Raw genomic sequence first — 17,829 nt, 5'->3', positions numbered from 1 at the left:
AAATTTGACCTGTACAGTGTGGTGGATGACTTTTCAAACAACCTCGATCTAGACTTAAAGACCAGATATCCACCTATCCTTGTATACACTCTTTTATATTTATATATCAAACAGCCAGCTTGGGGGCCCTTGGCCCTTCATTCTGAATGGCCGCCCAATAAACCATGACGATAGCAAAGCAGTGTGTGTGTGTGTGTGTGTGTGTGTGTGTGTGTGTGTGTGTGTGTGTGTGTGTGTGTGTGTGTGTGTGTGTGAGTTAAACTGCAGAGCGGAGTCTATCTAGAGGCACAGAGAGATGAATGTGGGAGGAGACAACAACAGATAGACTGATGGTAAGACAACCAGCTTTTTATTCATCTTGAATGAACAGATTTATTTTTACGCATTTTACATTCAAACTAGGGCTGGGCGATATGGCCTAAAAAAAAAATCTCCGATTTTTTTACAAAAAATCCGATTCACGATTTAAATCGATTTTTTCCCCCACAAATTTTTGCAGATGACAGAAGCTGTTGAAAACATTTTTTTATTTTATTTTGTGATGATTTTCCCTCGTAGGTTGATAAAAATAAAGTGCAAACAAAACCTGAACATTGTAGAAAGGTGCCTGTAGTATACAAAAAGTATTTGGTCACTCTTTTGTTTCCCTGAATCATTTAAATATAAAATTAAATTAAACATAACATTAAATGGCATTAAATAGTAGCCTTCCATTGTAAACAACTGTGCAAATGTAACTTTTTACACTAAGCTTTTCTAACTGAATACACTGATACAAACACAGCATGAAATAAAATGTATGTGACCCTTTAACATTCACATTTTCAAAAGTGCAACATCTGATCTAACATCAACATAACATATTTTGCACAGTAAATAAGTGCATGTAAACAAAATCAAGTGCATTCACAACATAACCAACAGTATTAAACAGTAGTGCATGTTTTTTCTAAATATTTTTTGCCAGGAAGACGGCATCGCTTGTGCTCCCGCGGTCCTGCTCCCTGCTCAGGGCGCAACGCTTCTCCCACTCGGCGGCATGCCTCTGTTTGAGGTGCTGCATTAAATTTGTTGTGCTGCTTGATTTTGTAGCAATAGCTTTTAGACAGACCTTACATCGTGGTGCTGTTTGTTCGGTGTCAGATGACATGAACCCGAACCATTTCCAGACCACCGAAGACACATTCTTCCCTCTCTTAAGAACGAGAGCTTCACTGCTGGCCGCCATTGTTTTCGTTTGTAAACAATGCGCGCGCACTCAACTACGGGAACCCAACGGGGGGGAGGAGTGGGGGCGATTTTCTCGATTTTCAATAAAACACATCGCCTTAAAGCACACATTCGAATTAATCGATTAAATCGATTTATCGCCCAGCCCTAATTCAAACCAAGCTCGCTTTGAGAAGCATGATTGTCTAATGAGCAGCACAGACAACCCGACCCGAGAGTGACATTTAACAACCCTAAACCCTATTCTTTTTTGTAGAAACTAAACATACACACTGTTATAGTAGTTGGATTTGTGAAAGCAATAATTTGACATTTTGAGAGCTGCATTTCTTCACTTTCTTGCCAGGAGTGGGATGAGAAGATTGATACCACACTCATGACTGTCGGCTCAATATGAAGCTACAGCTATCAGCCAGTTAGCTTAGCTTAGCTTAGCTTAGGATAAACACTGGAAGCCGGGGGAAGCAGTTAGCACGGCAACAAAATCCAGCATATCTTAAACTAACCATTAATAATTCAATGGATTCTTTCTTGGGCTACCGCAGTGACCTCTTGGAGACTTGTCTTCAGTAAGAGGTTGCCACACAACCAGCAGTGGCTAGCGGCTTCCCCCTGTTTCCAGTCTTTGTGCTAAGCTAAGCTAACTTGCCGCTGGCTACAGACCTATATGAAAGTGGTATCACTCTTTCGTTTACAAGAAAGTTAGTAAATATATTTCCCAAAAATGTCAACCCTTGCTCTAATGTATGTAGGCTACAGTTTCACTATATTCACATCAGGACAACGCAAGAGAGAAGTTTGAGGTGCAAAATGTCACACCTGCCATCAATCAGCTCGTCACCGCTCTCTGCTCTGCACACACCTGTCAGCAATCTACTCATCAACTTTACAGGATATCAACTCTGGCTTTACTCCCACTCCTCACCAGATCATCGTCTCAGTTACTGTGCGGGTTCACGCTTCAGTAGTTTCCATGTTTTCTTTAAGAACTTTTGCCTGCAGTCCGTCTTCCACCATCACTTCCACCCCACCTTCCTTCACTGTGGTCGGACAATAAATCGTCAACAACTTCATCTACCTCTTGTCAGTGTCTTGCATTTTGGTCCACCATACTATCGGATCATTACATAATAAAGCAGTGTGCCTTGGTTTTTTTTGGGGAGGGGGGGTAAACAGTATTCTGCCTATCAATGCATCAGGAGCTCCTGCTTTGTGTTTCATTGCTGTCAGATAAAAGTAGCTCTTCTTCCCTCATTCTTTATTACACTATGGCAGGTGTTTGTCAACTCTGTCCATCACAGTGCTACAGAATGGTTAACTACAGTATAGCCCCAGTTATGCTTTGTCATTTGACCCAACCCAACCATTTAGGAGCACCCACAGTGCACTGACTCCTGTTTTGAGGCCAGTGCCTCAGTCAAGGGCAAGATTCCTACAGTAATACCTCACATCTTGTCAGTCTTCTGTGGTGACAAAAAAAGGAGATTAGAGACTTATGAGAGAAAACGAGCAGGAATGTAACAATGAAGTCACCGTTAAAGTGTAACGAGTGTTACCCTGCACGTTGTCTGTACATCACTTTGACCCAGTCATCATGACATCGTTATCGCACTCGAAATTTTTTTGCTGATAACCAAGAGTCAGCTACTGCAGAACACACAGACACACACACACTGATAGCAGGCAATAACTCAAACACTGTTAACAATTAATGACATCATAGTACCCCATTTATCAATAAAACGGCAACGGTCACAGACAGTAAAATAGGCCGTAAAACCTTGGTGGTGTTTGAGACAATAGAGCACAGTCTTTAATGCATATATGTCTGCTTCAAACTTGTATGGCATACTCATACTCACACACACACACTCACACACACACACACAAACAGCATGCATACTACACAACGACACTAAATGACAGTGTGCTCCACATTGTCCTCAACTATTTCCTTTGTATTATCTATGTTACATTTGCTGCAGACTTCTACCATGAACTTTTAGTCGGATATGAGTCAAGATATAGATATTAACATCATGGAGGGCCGCAGCAGCTTCTCTGAGCGTCCAATATTTCCGCGGATGGGTTTTACGTTGGAGTTAGTTGAAGGCCCGGTACTTCTCATACAGACACTAAAGGGTGTCTTGTGCGTCGGTATCAGACGCTGAGGGGTGTGGCAAAGATTTGGTATTCGATGACCAAGGAATGAGACCGGGCTGTTTGCTCAGTGGTGGAAGCAGCACCGTGTTAATTACGTGTTTTAAATGTATCAGTGGTGCTCCATTAAATATGTATACTCTCTACTTTTAAATGTATTGAAGTCGTAAAAGTAGCACTGTGGCCACTTAGTTGCTGAGATTGATACCACTTTTATATCTATGGAGTATACATGGAGCAACAGCCAGAGGGCAGTTAGCTTGGTTTAGCTTACCATTAAGGCTGACAGCACCTCTAAAGCTCACAAACTAATCGTTTCATTTGTACAAAAAACACTACAAGTTGTAGTTTTACACAAGATGATGTGCCCGGCTGTTTTTGGGTTGGCAGCAGTGACTTCGAGGAGTTTTGTTGTCATCATGAGGTTGCCAAAACAACCAGTAGGTCCTCCAGGAACTATCCCGAAAACATTGTTTATTTACCCTACATGTTGAACCCACTCACACTTGCTTGTACTGGTTTTCACAAAGCCGCAACCTCAGGTGCTGAGAAAAGAAGCAAGTTGTTAAAATGGAGCAGAAATACATATGTTTACAGCCTGGTACAAAATAAGTTATCTTCTGTTAAAGTTATATATAATTGAGTGGCAGGGGCACGCCTCGGCTTCATCGATGATCCACCTCTTTGCCCATTTTTTGAAGAGGCTGGGAATTAGGCTGCGTTGTCACTGCCAAGATGGCGACGGCCGGAACCGCCGACTTTGAGCTTCAAAACGGCTCTTCAGACACCTGTGGGTGACGTCACGCGGAATTTGCCCATGTTGTATACAGCCTATGGCTTTAACAGTTCTGCAAAAAGGATAATTTTGATGTGACTGACTGGGTTACTAAAACATCCAAAGACCACATCATGCGTTTGAATTGAAGCTCTCTGCAGGGAAGATGAGTTACAGAAATGGAGGTATGCTGCTCCCCATCTGTATGCTTACACATGTATGTCTAGCTGCTTAACACCTGTATCAAATCACACAGGAAGCACAGAGGAATATCTGTAAAAAACGTGGACAGGCTGGAGGGCAAAACCACTCCTTGCTGGAAAAACTCCACACACACACCCAACAACCCGACAACCCAACCCATCCCACTCACTCACAAGCATGAGTCCTCCTCGGTCAAATTACCTCCCACTGAGAATACTGTTTGCCTCCAGCGAGGTTTAGACAAAGTGATGCAAGCGCTCCAATTTCCCTTTCAGTGTTGATGTGTCTATACACCACCGAGCATCGACAAGCTTCGACTAGTTTCGACTGCTCACCTACTGAGCGGACTAACACGCCACCCTTAAAAAAAGTTTTAAATATTTAACTAAGCTTGCAGTAGTTAATTTATATACAGCCGAAGACACTCACAGGCTAGGACTCCATGATCAAATTGACCAGATTGAATTACAGCTCGCCCGCCTGTCAATTCAAAATCAGATTTCATGAAATCTATTCAATGAACATAAAAGAGATCAACACAGACTCTACAACGCTGTCCACATGTTGCCCTCAGTAGGCCATCCAACAACACGAAGATCAAAGCGATGGAAGTCACAGTTCAAGCCAAATTGCTCAGTCATAACCATCGCTTGCAATAAGCAGAGCCAGAGCTGAGCGCCTGTCGCATGTGTGACTTTATATTCCTATAAAATAACTGCCATGCTAACGGCTCTGCAAGGCTGCACTTAGGCACACTGGTGCTTTGACTAACACGCTGATGATTAGCAGGCATGATGTTAACCAAACATCACTATCTCAGTGTTAGCATGCTGACATTTTACCACTACACTCAATGTATTATTGAACAACAACAAAACACAACACTATATTAAATATCAGGTGATCACCTAAGTCATAGGATTCATCAATGCCACTAGCATGGCTAAACTAAATATAATGGCTGTGGTGCCACCTCTGCCTCATTTTGATCAATACCACATTAGCAAGTAAATCAGATTACCCAGCTGTCTATTTCTGAAAGAAAATAATCGAGCTCAATTTCAACACGGCGGATTTGAGCAGATTTAGACGGGGGGGGGATAAAGTATTTACGAGTAAGCAACGACCAGATTTACTCACACCAACCCAAGACCTGATATTTGTCCTGGAAATAACTGGAACAAATGGACAAATCAGCCTTGCAATCAATTCGATACATTTAAGATCAGAATATCCATTCTTTGTCGTTACTGATGTTGAATCAGCTCAGTTGATTTTTGCTGCTGAAGTTTGTGATGTTGTTGTATCAGAATATATAATACTGTAAGGTTATTATTTATTTTCATTTGAATGATTTTGTCCACAATCTATAGAATATTCAGAGCAAGAATTAGAGAGAACATTATAGAAGGGTCGGTTTTAATGGACTGCTTCCCTTCACCAAGAGCTTGGAAAAGACGGGTGTTTGAACAAACCATGGACAATAAAACAATGAACGGGGTATTCTGTCAAAGTGCGTGTTTGTGTTTTCTCGAAAACAAGCAGGATTTCAGAGAACAGCATGCGTGTATCTGTGCATGTGCAGAAGTAGAGCAGGGGCCACTGTGCAGATCTCAACCAACCACCTTCTCTTGGCACCAGTTCTTCTTTTGTTGTGGTTCCTGTCAGAAACTAAATATCCATATTCCATCTCTTCAATCGGGACCTAAACCACTGGTCCTCTTTAAAAAGACTGGCTTTGATCCATCGTCCTAGACCCAACAAGCATTGCCAGAGCCTGCTGACTGGCAACGTCGCCAAAGCCACACTAAAACCAGAGAAATGACACTCAAAAATTGCTAGAATCTAGAAAAAAACTGAGCTACAAAACAAAATAAATATGTCAATCTGTCCTTGGAGCTGGGCCTGTAGTGCAATCCAGACTGTTTAAGGTTGATCTCATCTACAGGTTTCAGGAAGGGTGGAGCGCCCACTGCAACATCTTCCAAGTAGCCACCAAAATTCACTGGCAGCGCGAATAATTCGCACTGCGAGTTTGAGAGCGTATGCCTGTTTATATCTTTCTTTTAAAAGCATATTAATGATTTCAAACTCAGCGTAAATGTACGACATGAACATATGAATGTAAAAAAATTCCATAACTTTTCCAAAACTTTTGGGATTTTATTTTTTTCCATGACTTATCCAGGCCTGGAAATTACCATTTTAAAATTCCATGACTTTTCCAGGTTTTTCATGACCGTACGAACCCTGATATTATTATAGTATATTTTCCACTGAGCAGAACAACCTCGGACTAATACATTATTCATGGCCCCCAATTCCATTTCCATCAAGACAAAATTTGTGTAATTTCCTGAGAAATTCATTTCCAACAGAGATGCGTTATCTGCAGGAGTGTGGTTTGAATACATTGAACAGGGCTTTTCATTTTAAGCTCAAGAGGTTGTGAACTGCAGCACCGGCCCTGACGAGCCCCACTTGGTCCTCCTGAGTTAGAGCGGCTGTTGTGAAGGCAGGCCCGAGCCTCTCCCTGTTCTGTGCTGTGGCATCAAGTGCTGCACACAGGCAGCGCGAAGGCTCGTCATCAATGCAAACAAGTAGGCAGAGGTCAATGACTCAGCTGCATGTTGGCCTGGTTGGCTGACCAGCGTAGTAGGTTGTCTGGCTCACCCATTTCTCCTGCACCTTTGTGGAAGCAGGTCGAGTGCATTGTCTCTGAACAAAGAGGCCATGCACGACCCGCAACAAAAACTGACATCAGCGCAAAGGGAAAAAAAACAAAAACACTGCAGGGGAGCGAGGGAGGAGGGGAGGAGGGCTCCTAGTGCGAGGAAGCTGATATTCAAGCTCACTTAAGCCGAAGCATTGTGGGAACAAACGGGTGACATGGGAGACGTTACAGCTGAAGCTCTTTCTAAATATTCTTGTTCTCTCAGTACACCGATGAACACGAGTGATTATCTGAAATGTTCCTGTGTATATACACTGAATATTCTACGTTGATCAATTAGCATGATTCTCTGAAAAGACTTTAAATAAGAGGCTTGAAAAAACTCCAACTGAAATGGACGTAGCTTGCACTTCTACCAAATTATAACATTTCTCTTGATTGAGTCCATACATTATTTGGCTTTCATTTAAAATATATATGCTCCCTGATGATTGAGGAGCTTCAAATTCCTTCACACACAAACAAATTCAGATAATAGAAAATGAAAAAAATCCACCTGCTTGTTTTTCCTCTACAGAGACAAATTAGGTTAGGAGCAATTATTAAATACATGACACACGATCTGCTAAACTGCAGAAGGGAATACTATAAAAACAACAAACTAAACATCCAGCTCCAAACAGTGCAGATCAATTGTCAGTGGCAGCCCCTCTGCTGGCTGAGGAGAGGCCTCCAGCAAGTCCTCACACATGATTAGAGGAGGAGAGAGGGAAAAGGCGGAAGAAGAAGACGGAGGCAGGGAGACCGAGAAGAGAATGAAAGATGGAGAGTTATCCAGACGACAGCAACACGGACATAAAGTTAGAGACAGACAGTGATAGTCTGAGACGGAAAGACACTGACACGGTGGTGGAGACAGATAATGAGACATAGATCCACCCCACCCTGATTCCAGGGAAAGCAGGTTAACACAAGCAAGCGGGCCAAGTTAAAGAAAGCAGCGCTGATGGCAGTTGAGTGCGGTTGGTCTTATTTGCCTGTGTGTCTGCTGCTGCAAGCTTGCAACGCACAAAGACTCCCATTGTCTCGCGGTAGAAAACAGGGCCGAGGTTTACGGCTCAACACATCGTTGCACCTCATCGATGTTTAACGGCGACTCTAATCGTTGAAATCATTTGTCCACAGGGCACCTTTTCACAGCAAGACAGCGAGGGTGGGAGCAAAGCTGCTGTCACACAAACACAAGAAGGAGCTGGAGGTCTGATGAAACTTACTCTCTTCTTCACTGGCATGGACAAATGATGCGGCTCTTGACAGGACATCCAGTGGTGTCTCCATGCTTGGACGCCTGTGGGACAGAGGATGGGGGGGGGGGGGGCACTGTGCTGAGCATGAGAGCGGCTTTCAATACAACTAAGTTTATATTTGATAGATGCCAAGTCATTCAGAGCGCCACAGCTCTGTCGCCACAATCGCAAAGGAAATCACTATTGTTCCCATAAAGCGGTAACATTTGAAATCTGCCAACACCAGAACGCCAGTTTTGGTACGGACCCCAAAATGAGACTTTCATCAATAGCGTAGTTATATTACAAATGTTAAACAGTTATACACGACATGAAATATAAATCAGAAAATGTATTCATACATAGACATGTAATCAGAAAATGTAAGCATAAAGGCCTTAACTGAGCCAACACAGAGTGACACAAGGTATTCTTCTTGTTTTTGGAAACATTGGAACAAACGTCAGTATGTTTTTTAACCACGGGTGACTTTGGCGTATTGCATTGTTTTTTGTTGCAATATGGACTTATGTGTCTGGAAATAAAAGTTGAATATATGCCAAACTTTTCGGTGCATCGGTGTTTAATATCGTCTTCTGAATGCAAGCAGCTAAAAAGGAACTTTGTCTCAGCAGAATACAGCCTTCCTTGATTTACGTGTACAAATATCAGATATTGTATGAGGGCCACAAATTACAATTATTTTTACTTGTTATTTTTTCAATTAATCAATAAGAGTGTAGTAGGGGCCATTCTGAACGAGTACTTTTGATATCGATTGCACTTTGCCAATAATACTTCTGTACTTTTATTAAAATGCAGGACTTGTACTTGTGTTGTAGTATTTTAAACTTGTAGGGTTGTTCTTTAAAATAAATGTGAGGAATACTTCTTCACTGTTATTGTCCTCTAGTTTGCTGTATGAATTGTGACCTTCCTGTGATATTTGGACTCCAGAGCATTTTGCACTTTTGGCATGTTGGGTGGTTATGTCCTCCAGTATTGAGTCTTCAGTGTGGCTTTACTATGCGAGGTATTTGTGGGGAAAAAGAAAAACTCTCCAGCGCGCTTCTCTTCCCTCTTTCTGCATTCCTGAGATACCGTTCCCTCATTTCTCCTCATTCCCCAATGAGAACAGCGCTTTAAGGACGACTATCATTAAAAAACAAAACACTTCCTGAATCTTCAGACCAAACTGCAAACATGTCAGGTTTGTTGTCCTTTCGCGCGTCACAACACAACATCGTGTACGTGGAACAGCGACACGCTTTTTGGGACCAACTGGGGCAATAATGAAAGCGATTACTATTATTAGTAGTAGCAGTAGCAGTAGTAGTAGTAGTAGTGGTGGCAAGTGCGTCCACTTTTATTCTCACCAGTGGTGTATTTATATCAGCGTGACTCAGTTCTTCCTCGTCTGCCCTTTAAGAGGTGTCCAGGAAAAATACGAAAGAAACGCATTGCTACTGAAATAAAAGTGATTATGTCTCACTTCTTTCCACCACACTTAGAGCAGTAGCACAACTAAATGTCCCCAAAGGAGGAAGAAAGCGTGCGGCTCTCCTGACGTGTGAAGCCGCGAGAGCCGCTTCACGATCGTGAATGAGATCTCATATAACGACGCGGATGTTACTTCAGTGCGGTCGTATGCGCGTGTTTACATCGCTGCCTTTCGTTTACATGCGGACTAGGTATTTCGCAACAACTGACTCTCAGGGGAAGACAAAAAAAAAGAGCGCACTCTCATCCTACAAACGCGAAACAATTTCAGTCAGACGCAACTTCATGTTCAGCAGCACACATACCTCCTTCAAGCGCCACCTTGGTATCCTCCAGTATGATAATATCCACACAGAAAAAAAACAAGATACAGGGTATATCCCACAGAGACGCAAAACAGAAGCCGCGGTTAAACGGTGCCGCATACGAGGCAACACAATAGTAGCAGAGCTGTCGGGACAAACTTGGTTGTAGGCTAAACGAGGAAGAGGAGGAGGAGGAGAAGGAGGAGGAGGAGGGAGGGAGGAGGGCAGGAATGCCTGGAATGATGGAATTCAGTTCCTAGCAGGTGGTGAAAGTGAAGCGCGCTGATTGGTGGAGGACCGAAGTGATGATATCAGCATATATTATGATAATGCACCGTTGCATCACATCCTTCTGAGAGTCAGGGCTGCTGTCACAGGCTTTACTACTCTGAGCTGGTGAAATATTTAGTAGGTGATTGAGGAGAGCTCCCGCCCTCAACAGATACTTTATAAGTGCCTTTGTGCAAGGCAGTTAACCCTCAATTGAATGTTTAATGTGTATGTGTGACCCCATTAGTTGTTAAATATATGAAAGGTCCATATTAAATATATTGTATAAATGTTTACACTGACACCAGTCCCTTACTTAGCATTCGTAAGCAGCATATAAACATTTAAGATACATGCAGCTAAACAGTCATTTATAAGTGCCTTATGTATTTACAATACATTACATTATAGTGGTGTGTATATAAAGCAGGCAGATTGATTTGTTACCAATGCATCAGTGTTCAGCGTTTTATGTTGTAGAGAAGCTCATTTTTGCTGCTTTGTACACTGTAGTGTAATCTGCACTCATACATTATGTTTTGTAAAATGATCGTTTGTATTGTAGAACCTTAACTTGCAACGGGACCAATATCTATAGCTGTTAAACGAATGTAGCGGAGGAAAAATACAAGATTTCCCTCCGATATGTAGAACTGTAAATGCACTTATCTCAGTTGTGGGATTATGTGTGGATTGCACAAATGGTAAAACCTGAATCTGGCCAATTAAATGTACGTGGGGTCAGAAAACTGTCCTGAAGTACATATTGTTTTAAAAATGCAATAGAGTATCAGTAAAAAAGAGAAGTACAGAACAAATCACACAAGCCATTGTGAGTCTACACCTTTAAATTATTCATGAGGTAACTGAAGTCATTTTCAAGTGTGACTCATGATGTAGTACCGAACAAAAACAGGTGAGAGTACAAGAAAGTAACTGGTAATTTCACTACTGACTGCAGTGTGAAGGACCAGTATATCTTCATGACAGCACTGACTACATTCAAATGTATTCTTGTTTTAGTAAAACAGAAAGTGATATGATTCACCTTGTTTTTTACAGCAAAATTCTACACATTTAGAGCCTTTATGTACTGAGCCAATGGCACAGTACCAGCACCACAGAACTGACAGTAAATGGAATTACATTAGTGATGTCATTAATTACACCTGTGCTTCACCTGCTATAACCTCAAAATATTGGCAGTGAAAAAAAAGCTTATGAATATCACAATTCACTGTTTATACTATAAAGTAATACAAATATTCAAATAACTTACTCAGTCAAGTTTGTTCTTCATTAATGCTCCTGAATAGTATCAACATGAGAATCTAATATGTTGTGTGGTAATATATTTAGTTACATTTTGTAAAAAAACGGAGGTATCATATTTTATGAATAAAGCCGGTTCAGTTAGTAAAGCCAGGCAATCAGAATTAAAGGGCCCAATAGTGAAAACAGCCCAAATAAAGTGACACAGTCTCCTCTTATATTATGAGTAAAAAATGTAGTGATGTGACTACAACTATATAAAAAGAAAACCATGCAACTGAAAACAAAGTCATCATGGATGCTGTTGTATTAAAATGTTTATCAATCCCAACCCACCCTTGTAACTCAATAACATTACAGTAAGAATCAATTACAGCTTACAGCAGGTGCACTGTTCATAATGAGCAACATCTTTATCATAAAATAAATGTGATCCTATCTTTTATTTCATGAACACTGTCATAATTATAGTACAAACATCAAAACTGCTGGTAAACTGTCAAGAGAAGAAAGATTGGAGATCAAAAGGGGATAAGGTGTGTGTGTGTGTGTGTGTGTAAAACATGAAACACCAGTCCACATCTGTGAGTTCAATAAAGGGCTCTCTCAGAAATATCATTGTCAATCTCTTAGCTGCCCGTCATCTGACCGTTCACATGGAAAATGCACACTCGCGGTCAAAAGATGACAGAAGACACCAAAGTCTTTTCTATACTTGTGAACCTTCCTGCATGCTGTGCTCACACCGATCCAGTGCCGTGGCTCCAGAGATAGCCAGTTCCCCAGCCTGTCACTGTAGTCATTATGCAGAAAGGTCCAGTCTGTAGTACCATTAAATGTCAGCCGTAATTTAGTCAGGCACGTGAAATGTCACCCTTTCTCTACAACTCTTATGAATCGCATGACAAAGGGCAGTTGTACAGACGGTTCTACACTATTCAAACACAGACCTACGCCTGCTCAGTGATTCAACCGGGAGGGGAGTGCGTGATTCGTCCAGCCACAGTGTGTCAGGGTAAAAATCAAAGGATGGATGTCGGTTGTCTGGCTGACAGTTTCTAGAGAAAGATGGATTCCTGGTCAACAGACAGGATCAGGACATCGGAGAGACAGACGGCTTCCTCCTCCAGCCCTTCCACATCTTCCTCAGCTTCTTGGAGCTGTACGACACTGTCTTCCACAAGCCTGGGGAGGAAGAAACAGTTAACTGAACATTATTTCTGCACTCAAACAGTAGTTAATACACAGTGGAAGGTTTAAGAACTCGTTTATTCAAAGACACGCACAACACGCACAGGCCATGAAATACGTTAATTGGCCGTGCAGTTACCATACAGAGTGGTATCAATCTTCCTCTGTACCTCTTGGCAAAAACAGGATAACGTGTGAGCGCCAAATCAGCATTTACTAACAAAACCTGACAGTGAAGAATGTAGGATTTTTCCCCAAATATATAATGAAGAAACAAAGAGTGCCTACCTGCTGTAGCAATGCCTTTGATACTCTGTGTTATACTGGAGGATTTCACAATAGATGAAATACCTGAGGAGCAACAAAAACATGTGCAAACATGCAATTATACAACAGCTGACATCTCATCACTCTGAAATATGATTTTGTGACATGCTACTTGTGGACCCAATTACAAAAAAATTAAGAATTGCCATTTACAAGCTGTGCTACATGTTTGATTTTGATGAACCGATGGGTCGTCTTTTGACAATATGGTATATAATATATTCCTAACATTACTCATTTGCTGCATAATTTTACCATCATTATTATTCACCCTACACAACGTCAGCCGTGATCTGCAACACCAACGTGCTCTTTATTTCAGATCGCATCGAGTGAATTTGAATGAATGAATTTGAATGAGAGTGATGACTTTTCCTGTCCTCCCGTCCTTCTGTTCTACGTCACTGAAGCCGCCCGTCAGTCCGAACCTTGTTGAACGACAGCTCCACAGTCTGGGTCCTGAGCGACCTGCAGCAGAATCTCCTCCACGTCTCGGTTTTTCCCCGGAGGATCGACCAGCTTTGTGATCCTCTGCTGGAGGGTCCGGGGCAACGCCATCAGCTGGATGAACTGGCCCTCGGGGCTTTTGTCCACCTGCAGGCGCACAAAGGAGAATGAATGAACAGCGATGCATAGAGTAGGCTGAGCAGCACTATCGCATCCACAGGTCTCATGTGACACTAATGTAGTCCAATAAACAGAGTGCATTGTTGTTAGGAGCCTGTATAAATCTATCTCAAGATAATACAACTATGTTTAGAAGAAAGTATTGGAGTGGGGAAAACTATATTGACTTTAAACAGTCAACATTTAAAAACACTAATTACAGCCTCGCAAGGACTAGGTTGGAAACTTCTTGTCACTGTACGAAGGAGCTGGTTCGTGCATGTGGGACTTCTACCGCACCGTCTAACAACGCACAAGGAGACATTTAATAGTAGTAATAATACAAAAAGAAAATGAACAACCTTACCACAGTAAACATGATTATATATTAAACATGCAAACAGAGACACATGTTGAAGTAGTCGATAATGTATTAAAGCAGGTAACAGTGCCAGGTCAGTCACACCTCACCTGAGGTTTACTACCAAGGCTGTGAGCACACTGTGTGCTCATCAGGCCAAAGCTGTGCTCCTGTTAGTTTAAACATGCATTTGCCAGTTTCATGGACAAGGCATGACACATGGAACATCTTTTTTCAAAGGCAGTACAAGACACGCATTTTAAGGCAGTTATGGCAATCTGTATGTTGTTTTTTTTACATTTCTGTCACCAGTTTCATGAAAGAGCTTCAAGGTATTACATTTATAATTACAGGTGTATTTGGTTCAGGTAGAAGTTGAGTACACCTTTATACCGCAGACGCCTTGTAGATCCACAAACTTTGCTTAAGAGGAATGAACCATCAAGAGCGATTTCTCACATTGATACCCATGGATGTTTTGAGACACACAGGTAAATGGCACATGAGTGACAAGGAAAACCTGTATATACAGCACACAGTGCGCTCTAGTGTTGCTCACACATCAAGTAAGACAATACGAGTGTGTCGTGTTTGGAGCATTCAAGTGTGCCGCGTGTTACCTCCAGCTTCCCGTGTTGGGGTTTGTAGACCACTTGAGGGCAGTCCCGCAGGAGGTTGCTGTACAGAATCCGGAAGTGCTGAATGTTGTCCTTGACGAGATTGGCCACCTTAGATTTATCTTCTCCGATCACCATTCGAAAATCCCCTGAAGAGGCACAGACCCAATGTTTTCTCTGAAGCGTATTATATTTGCTTTACAGTTTTTCATCTTTGCTGTCGTAAGATGAGATGATACACGCTTTTATTGATCCCAAAAGAGGAAAATCCAGGTGTTGCAGTAGCACAAGGATATAAATAGTATTACACACCGAGACATTAAACTCCTTCTGGTGTTCAGTTCCCAGTGCAAAATGTGATACAGCACTCATTAGCACATTATTCATGACCTTCTGCTTCTGTCGGGAACCTACATAGCAACACTCCCCTTGTTTAACAGTACATTGTTAGCAGGAAACCATTTGTTGGGTTTAACATGAATTCAGCTGTTTCAATTTGTGTGTGTGTGTGTGTGTGTAATTAGGAGAAAAAGGGGAATTATTTTCATATCTAAATCTACAACTCATCTCAGTGCAATTACTACAACTGATTCAGTACATTTGTGTGCAAGCATGCGTGCACCTTATATACGTGTACGTGTTTCTTCTTCATCTGGCCTTTAGAGTTGTGTGGGTAAGTTACCGGCATAAGAAAGACCAGCTATCTGCAGGAAGAGGTCTTCCTCGGTGAAGCTCTCCGGCAACATGAGAAAGGAGGCCGTCACAGCGCTCTTCAGGTTGGCCACTAGAGCAGCTCGGAGCTTTCCGTTCTCATTCTGCAGCAGCATCTTGACCTGCGTGGGAACACGCATGAACACACACAAGCAGGCGTGAATGTGTACATTTGTGCAACCTGTCCTGTAGTCTTAGAAAAATAAATAATGCATTCCACTGTTTCAACCTATCTTAAATCACTTTGTAATGGAAAGTGTGTCCAATAGATAAATTGTACAATAAAATAATCAGCTCAGTTTCTTCTGATTGATCCAAAACAGTTATTTATGTGACTTACAGGTTTGTGAAGGCGTCCAGCAACATACATGGTCTTCCAGTGCATCAGGTCATCTATGAGAGACTCTGTACTGATCACACCATATTTGATTATCTGAGAAGAATAGGTCATGAAAGTATGTACGGTAGTTAATAAAGTGTAGTCAGACAAAAATAATAACATAATCTTAGCCAGAGATGTAGTGAATTACTGCTACCCAAACATTTTATGATGTGAAGACAATATCTGTGCAGCCTCAAACTCAGCAGCTATCGGTACATTACATCTGCTAATAATGATAGTACTGTTCGAAACAAACACTAAAATCAGAAAATTAATACAAATGAACGTGAGAAGCAAATACAGCGTGAGAAACTATGACTGCCTGAGAAAAACAGGAGGAGACTTGAGTGTCAATGTAAGTACCTTTCCATCCACAGGCACCAGTGTGTTGTAGTATACAGAGGCCCCATGTTCACTTTGTACGGAGCTGATCGTGGTGGGGCCCAGCAGCTTGAGGATGGAGTAGTGTTTGCGATTCTGCAGCAGATTCATGGTGTGCCACGTCACCGGGTCGTCCACCGCAAACACAAAGTCCAGCATGTTCTTCTGTATAAAAGGTAAACAAAACACAAGAACATTCCACTTTCTTATCCAATGAGACAGGATACAGCTTCAAATTCTAACATTCAACACTGTTGTTTATCAACTTTCATTAGGTTCTTATTGTGATGGGATGATATTGTGAGTTATGTTGCTGAAATTATTGAAACTGTTCAAAATTACATCACAAAATAAGTTATTGTCTCGTGTGAAGAGTTTTGTCTGACGACATACATAACAGTGGAGCACAGCTGATGGCACTGAAAAGATTTGGATTATTTCATGTTACATTTTTGTGACAGACACTTTGGGACCGTTAGTCTGATACTTCACAACCAACAATGTCACTGTGCCGATGTAGTAACGTTAGAGTTAGTTTGCAGTGCACGTTTGTCACGAGCAGTTTGTAAACAAGCAGGTCCACGTACCTCCATTTGACCTTGGTGGGTCCCGTGTTGTTTAAAAACGCCAGAGCCATAGGCAAAAGCTAGACTGATGTCCTGAGGAAACTGTGATAAAATCCGCCTGTACAGCACGCCGGTGCTGTGCAAAGCTGGAAGAGTCATTTTGAAATAAGTTAGCGAGGATAGCTTTCCAGCAGCAACACGAGCTGGTTTATAAGCGAAATATCGGAATAAACAATGTGTAAAGCGACATTTCTGCAGCATAAAGTGAAAGACACATTTCAGACTGAGAGGCTATGCGCCACTAAACGCGACAACTGCCACTGAAAAGCACTACAATTGAGAGTTTTTTGCGTTTAAATGCGTCCACCAGGTCAGTTTGGGTCGCTCTGCACTTGACAGTCGATTAAAATGTGCGTCACGGAGTGCGCTGCGGGCTAGAGGCTCATGGGAAATGGAGTCAGAAATGGAAGGTAAGAAAAAAGAGACGTTCAACTTGTCGTTAAACAGCCAAAATAACGACTATTCTGTGAGTTATTTTAGACGTAGCTTCGTCTATGATTTCATACAGTCGTAAAATGTAAACCGGGCAACACATGGCAGTATTTTAGTATATTTAAGGAGCTCTAAAGTTAGCCAGCAGAAGGGGTTTTCGACCAAGTTCAGCTAGTGTCAGCTGTTAAGGGTCAATATGCTAAAGGTGAATTGCATGGATAGTTGTGTACAGTCCAAGTGGAAATAATTTAAAAGAAATGTATTACACAAAGTCATTTAAAGCCCTGTACATTTCATTCATTCTGAAAAAGATTTTTTTCCCATCTCTTTTGACTTAATGTATTTATCTTTCTGAAGTTAATTATATAATTTTGAGAGTCGTGTCTGAAGTTCCTTTCACAAAGCATAGCTCTACATGTGAAGTGCTAAACTGAACAATCATAAAGTCCCCTTTTCTTTGTTTTGTATTTGAGAAAGAATATAATAGACTCAGTATATACCAGGAAAGGTCATTTAATT

The 17,829-nt window shown here is 41.6% G+C and overlaps 2 protein-coding genes across 2 annotated transcripts in view; both read right to left on the bottom strand.

Moving 5' to 3' along the window:
• vgll4b (vestigial-like family member 4b) overlaps positions 1-10,203 on the bottom strand; it is a 35,855-nt gene extending 25,652 nt beyond the window's left edge. Inside the window, exons 1-2 of the mRNA XM_079266257.1 lie at positions 10,135-10,203; positions 8,318-8,391 (exon numbers count right to left, since the gene is read on the bottom strand). Coding sequence (XP_079122383.1) covers positions 8,318-8,381 — 64 coding nt within the window. The 5' untranslated portion in view covers positions 8,382-8,391; positions 10,135-10,203. The remainder of the gene's footprint in view (positions 1-8,317; positions 8,392-10,134) is intronic.
• A 1,810-nt stretch (positions 10,204-12,013) lies between these two features.
• On the bottom strand, positions 12,014-17,191 carry tamm41 (TAM41 mitochondrial translocator assembly and maintenance homolog). The gene is made up of 8 exons (XM_079296885.1): positions 16,840-17,191; positions 16,235-16,417; positions 15,830-15,922; positions 15,461-15,611; positions 14,782-14,927; positions 13,623-13,788; positions 13,156-13,218; positions 12,014-12,861 (listed from the first exon to the last, which is right to left on the bottom strand). The coding sequence occupies exons 1-8, from the start codon at positions 17,077-17,079 to the stop codon at positions 12,770-12,772; spliced, it is 1,134 nt and encodes a 377-aa protein (XP_079153011.1). The 5' UTR covers positions 17,080-17,191; the 3' UTR covers positions 12,014-12,769.
• Between the last annotated feature and the right edge of the window lie 638 nt (positions 17,192-17,829).

The sequence above is a fragment of the Melanostigma gelatinosum genome (genome assembly GCF_949748355.1).
Source record: "Melanostigma gelatinosum genome assembly, chromosome: 3".
Taxonomy (NCBI): domain Eukaryota; kingdom Metazoa; phylum Chordata; class Actinopteri; order Perciformes; family Zoarcidae; genus Melanostigma; species Melanostigma gelatinosum.
Note: the sequence above shows the minus strand (reverse complement) of the source record. Positions and strands in the feature narration are given on the sequence as shown.

What these genes read in the sequence shown, in the direction of transcription:
- tamm41 (XM_079296885.1), bottom strand. Translation starts at nt 17,079, where the DNA reads ATGCTGCAGAAATGTCGCTTTACACATTGTTTATTCCGATATTTCGCT. An exon ending in CCCACCAAGGTCAAATGGAG is followed by an intron (nt 16,418 to 16,839) that starts GTACGTGGACCT and finishes CCTTTTATACAG; the next exon opens with AAGAACATGCTGGACTTTGT. An exon ending in AGCTGGTCTTTCTTATGCCG is followed by an intron (nt 14,928 to 15,460) that starts GTAACTTACCCA and finishes GTGCCTCTTCAG; the next exon opens with GGGATTTTCGAATGGTGATC.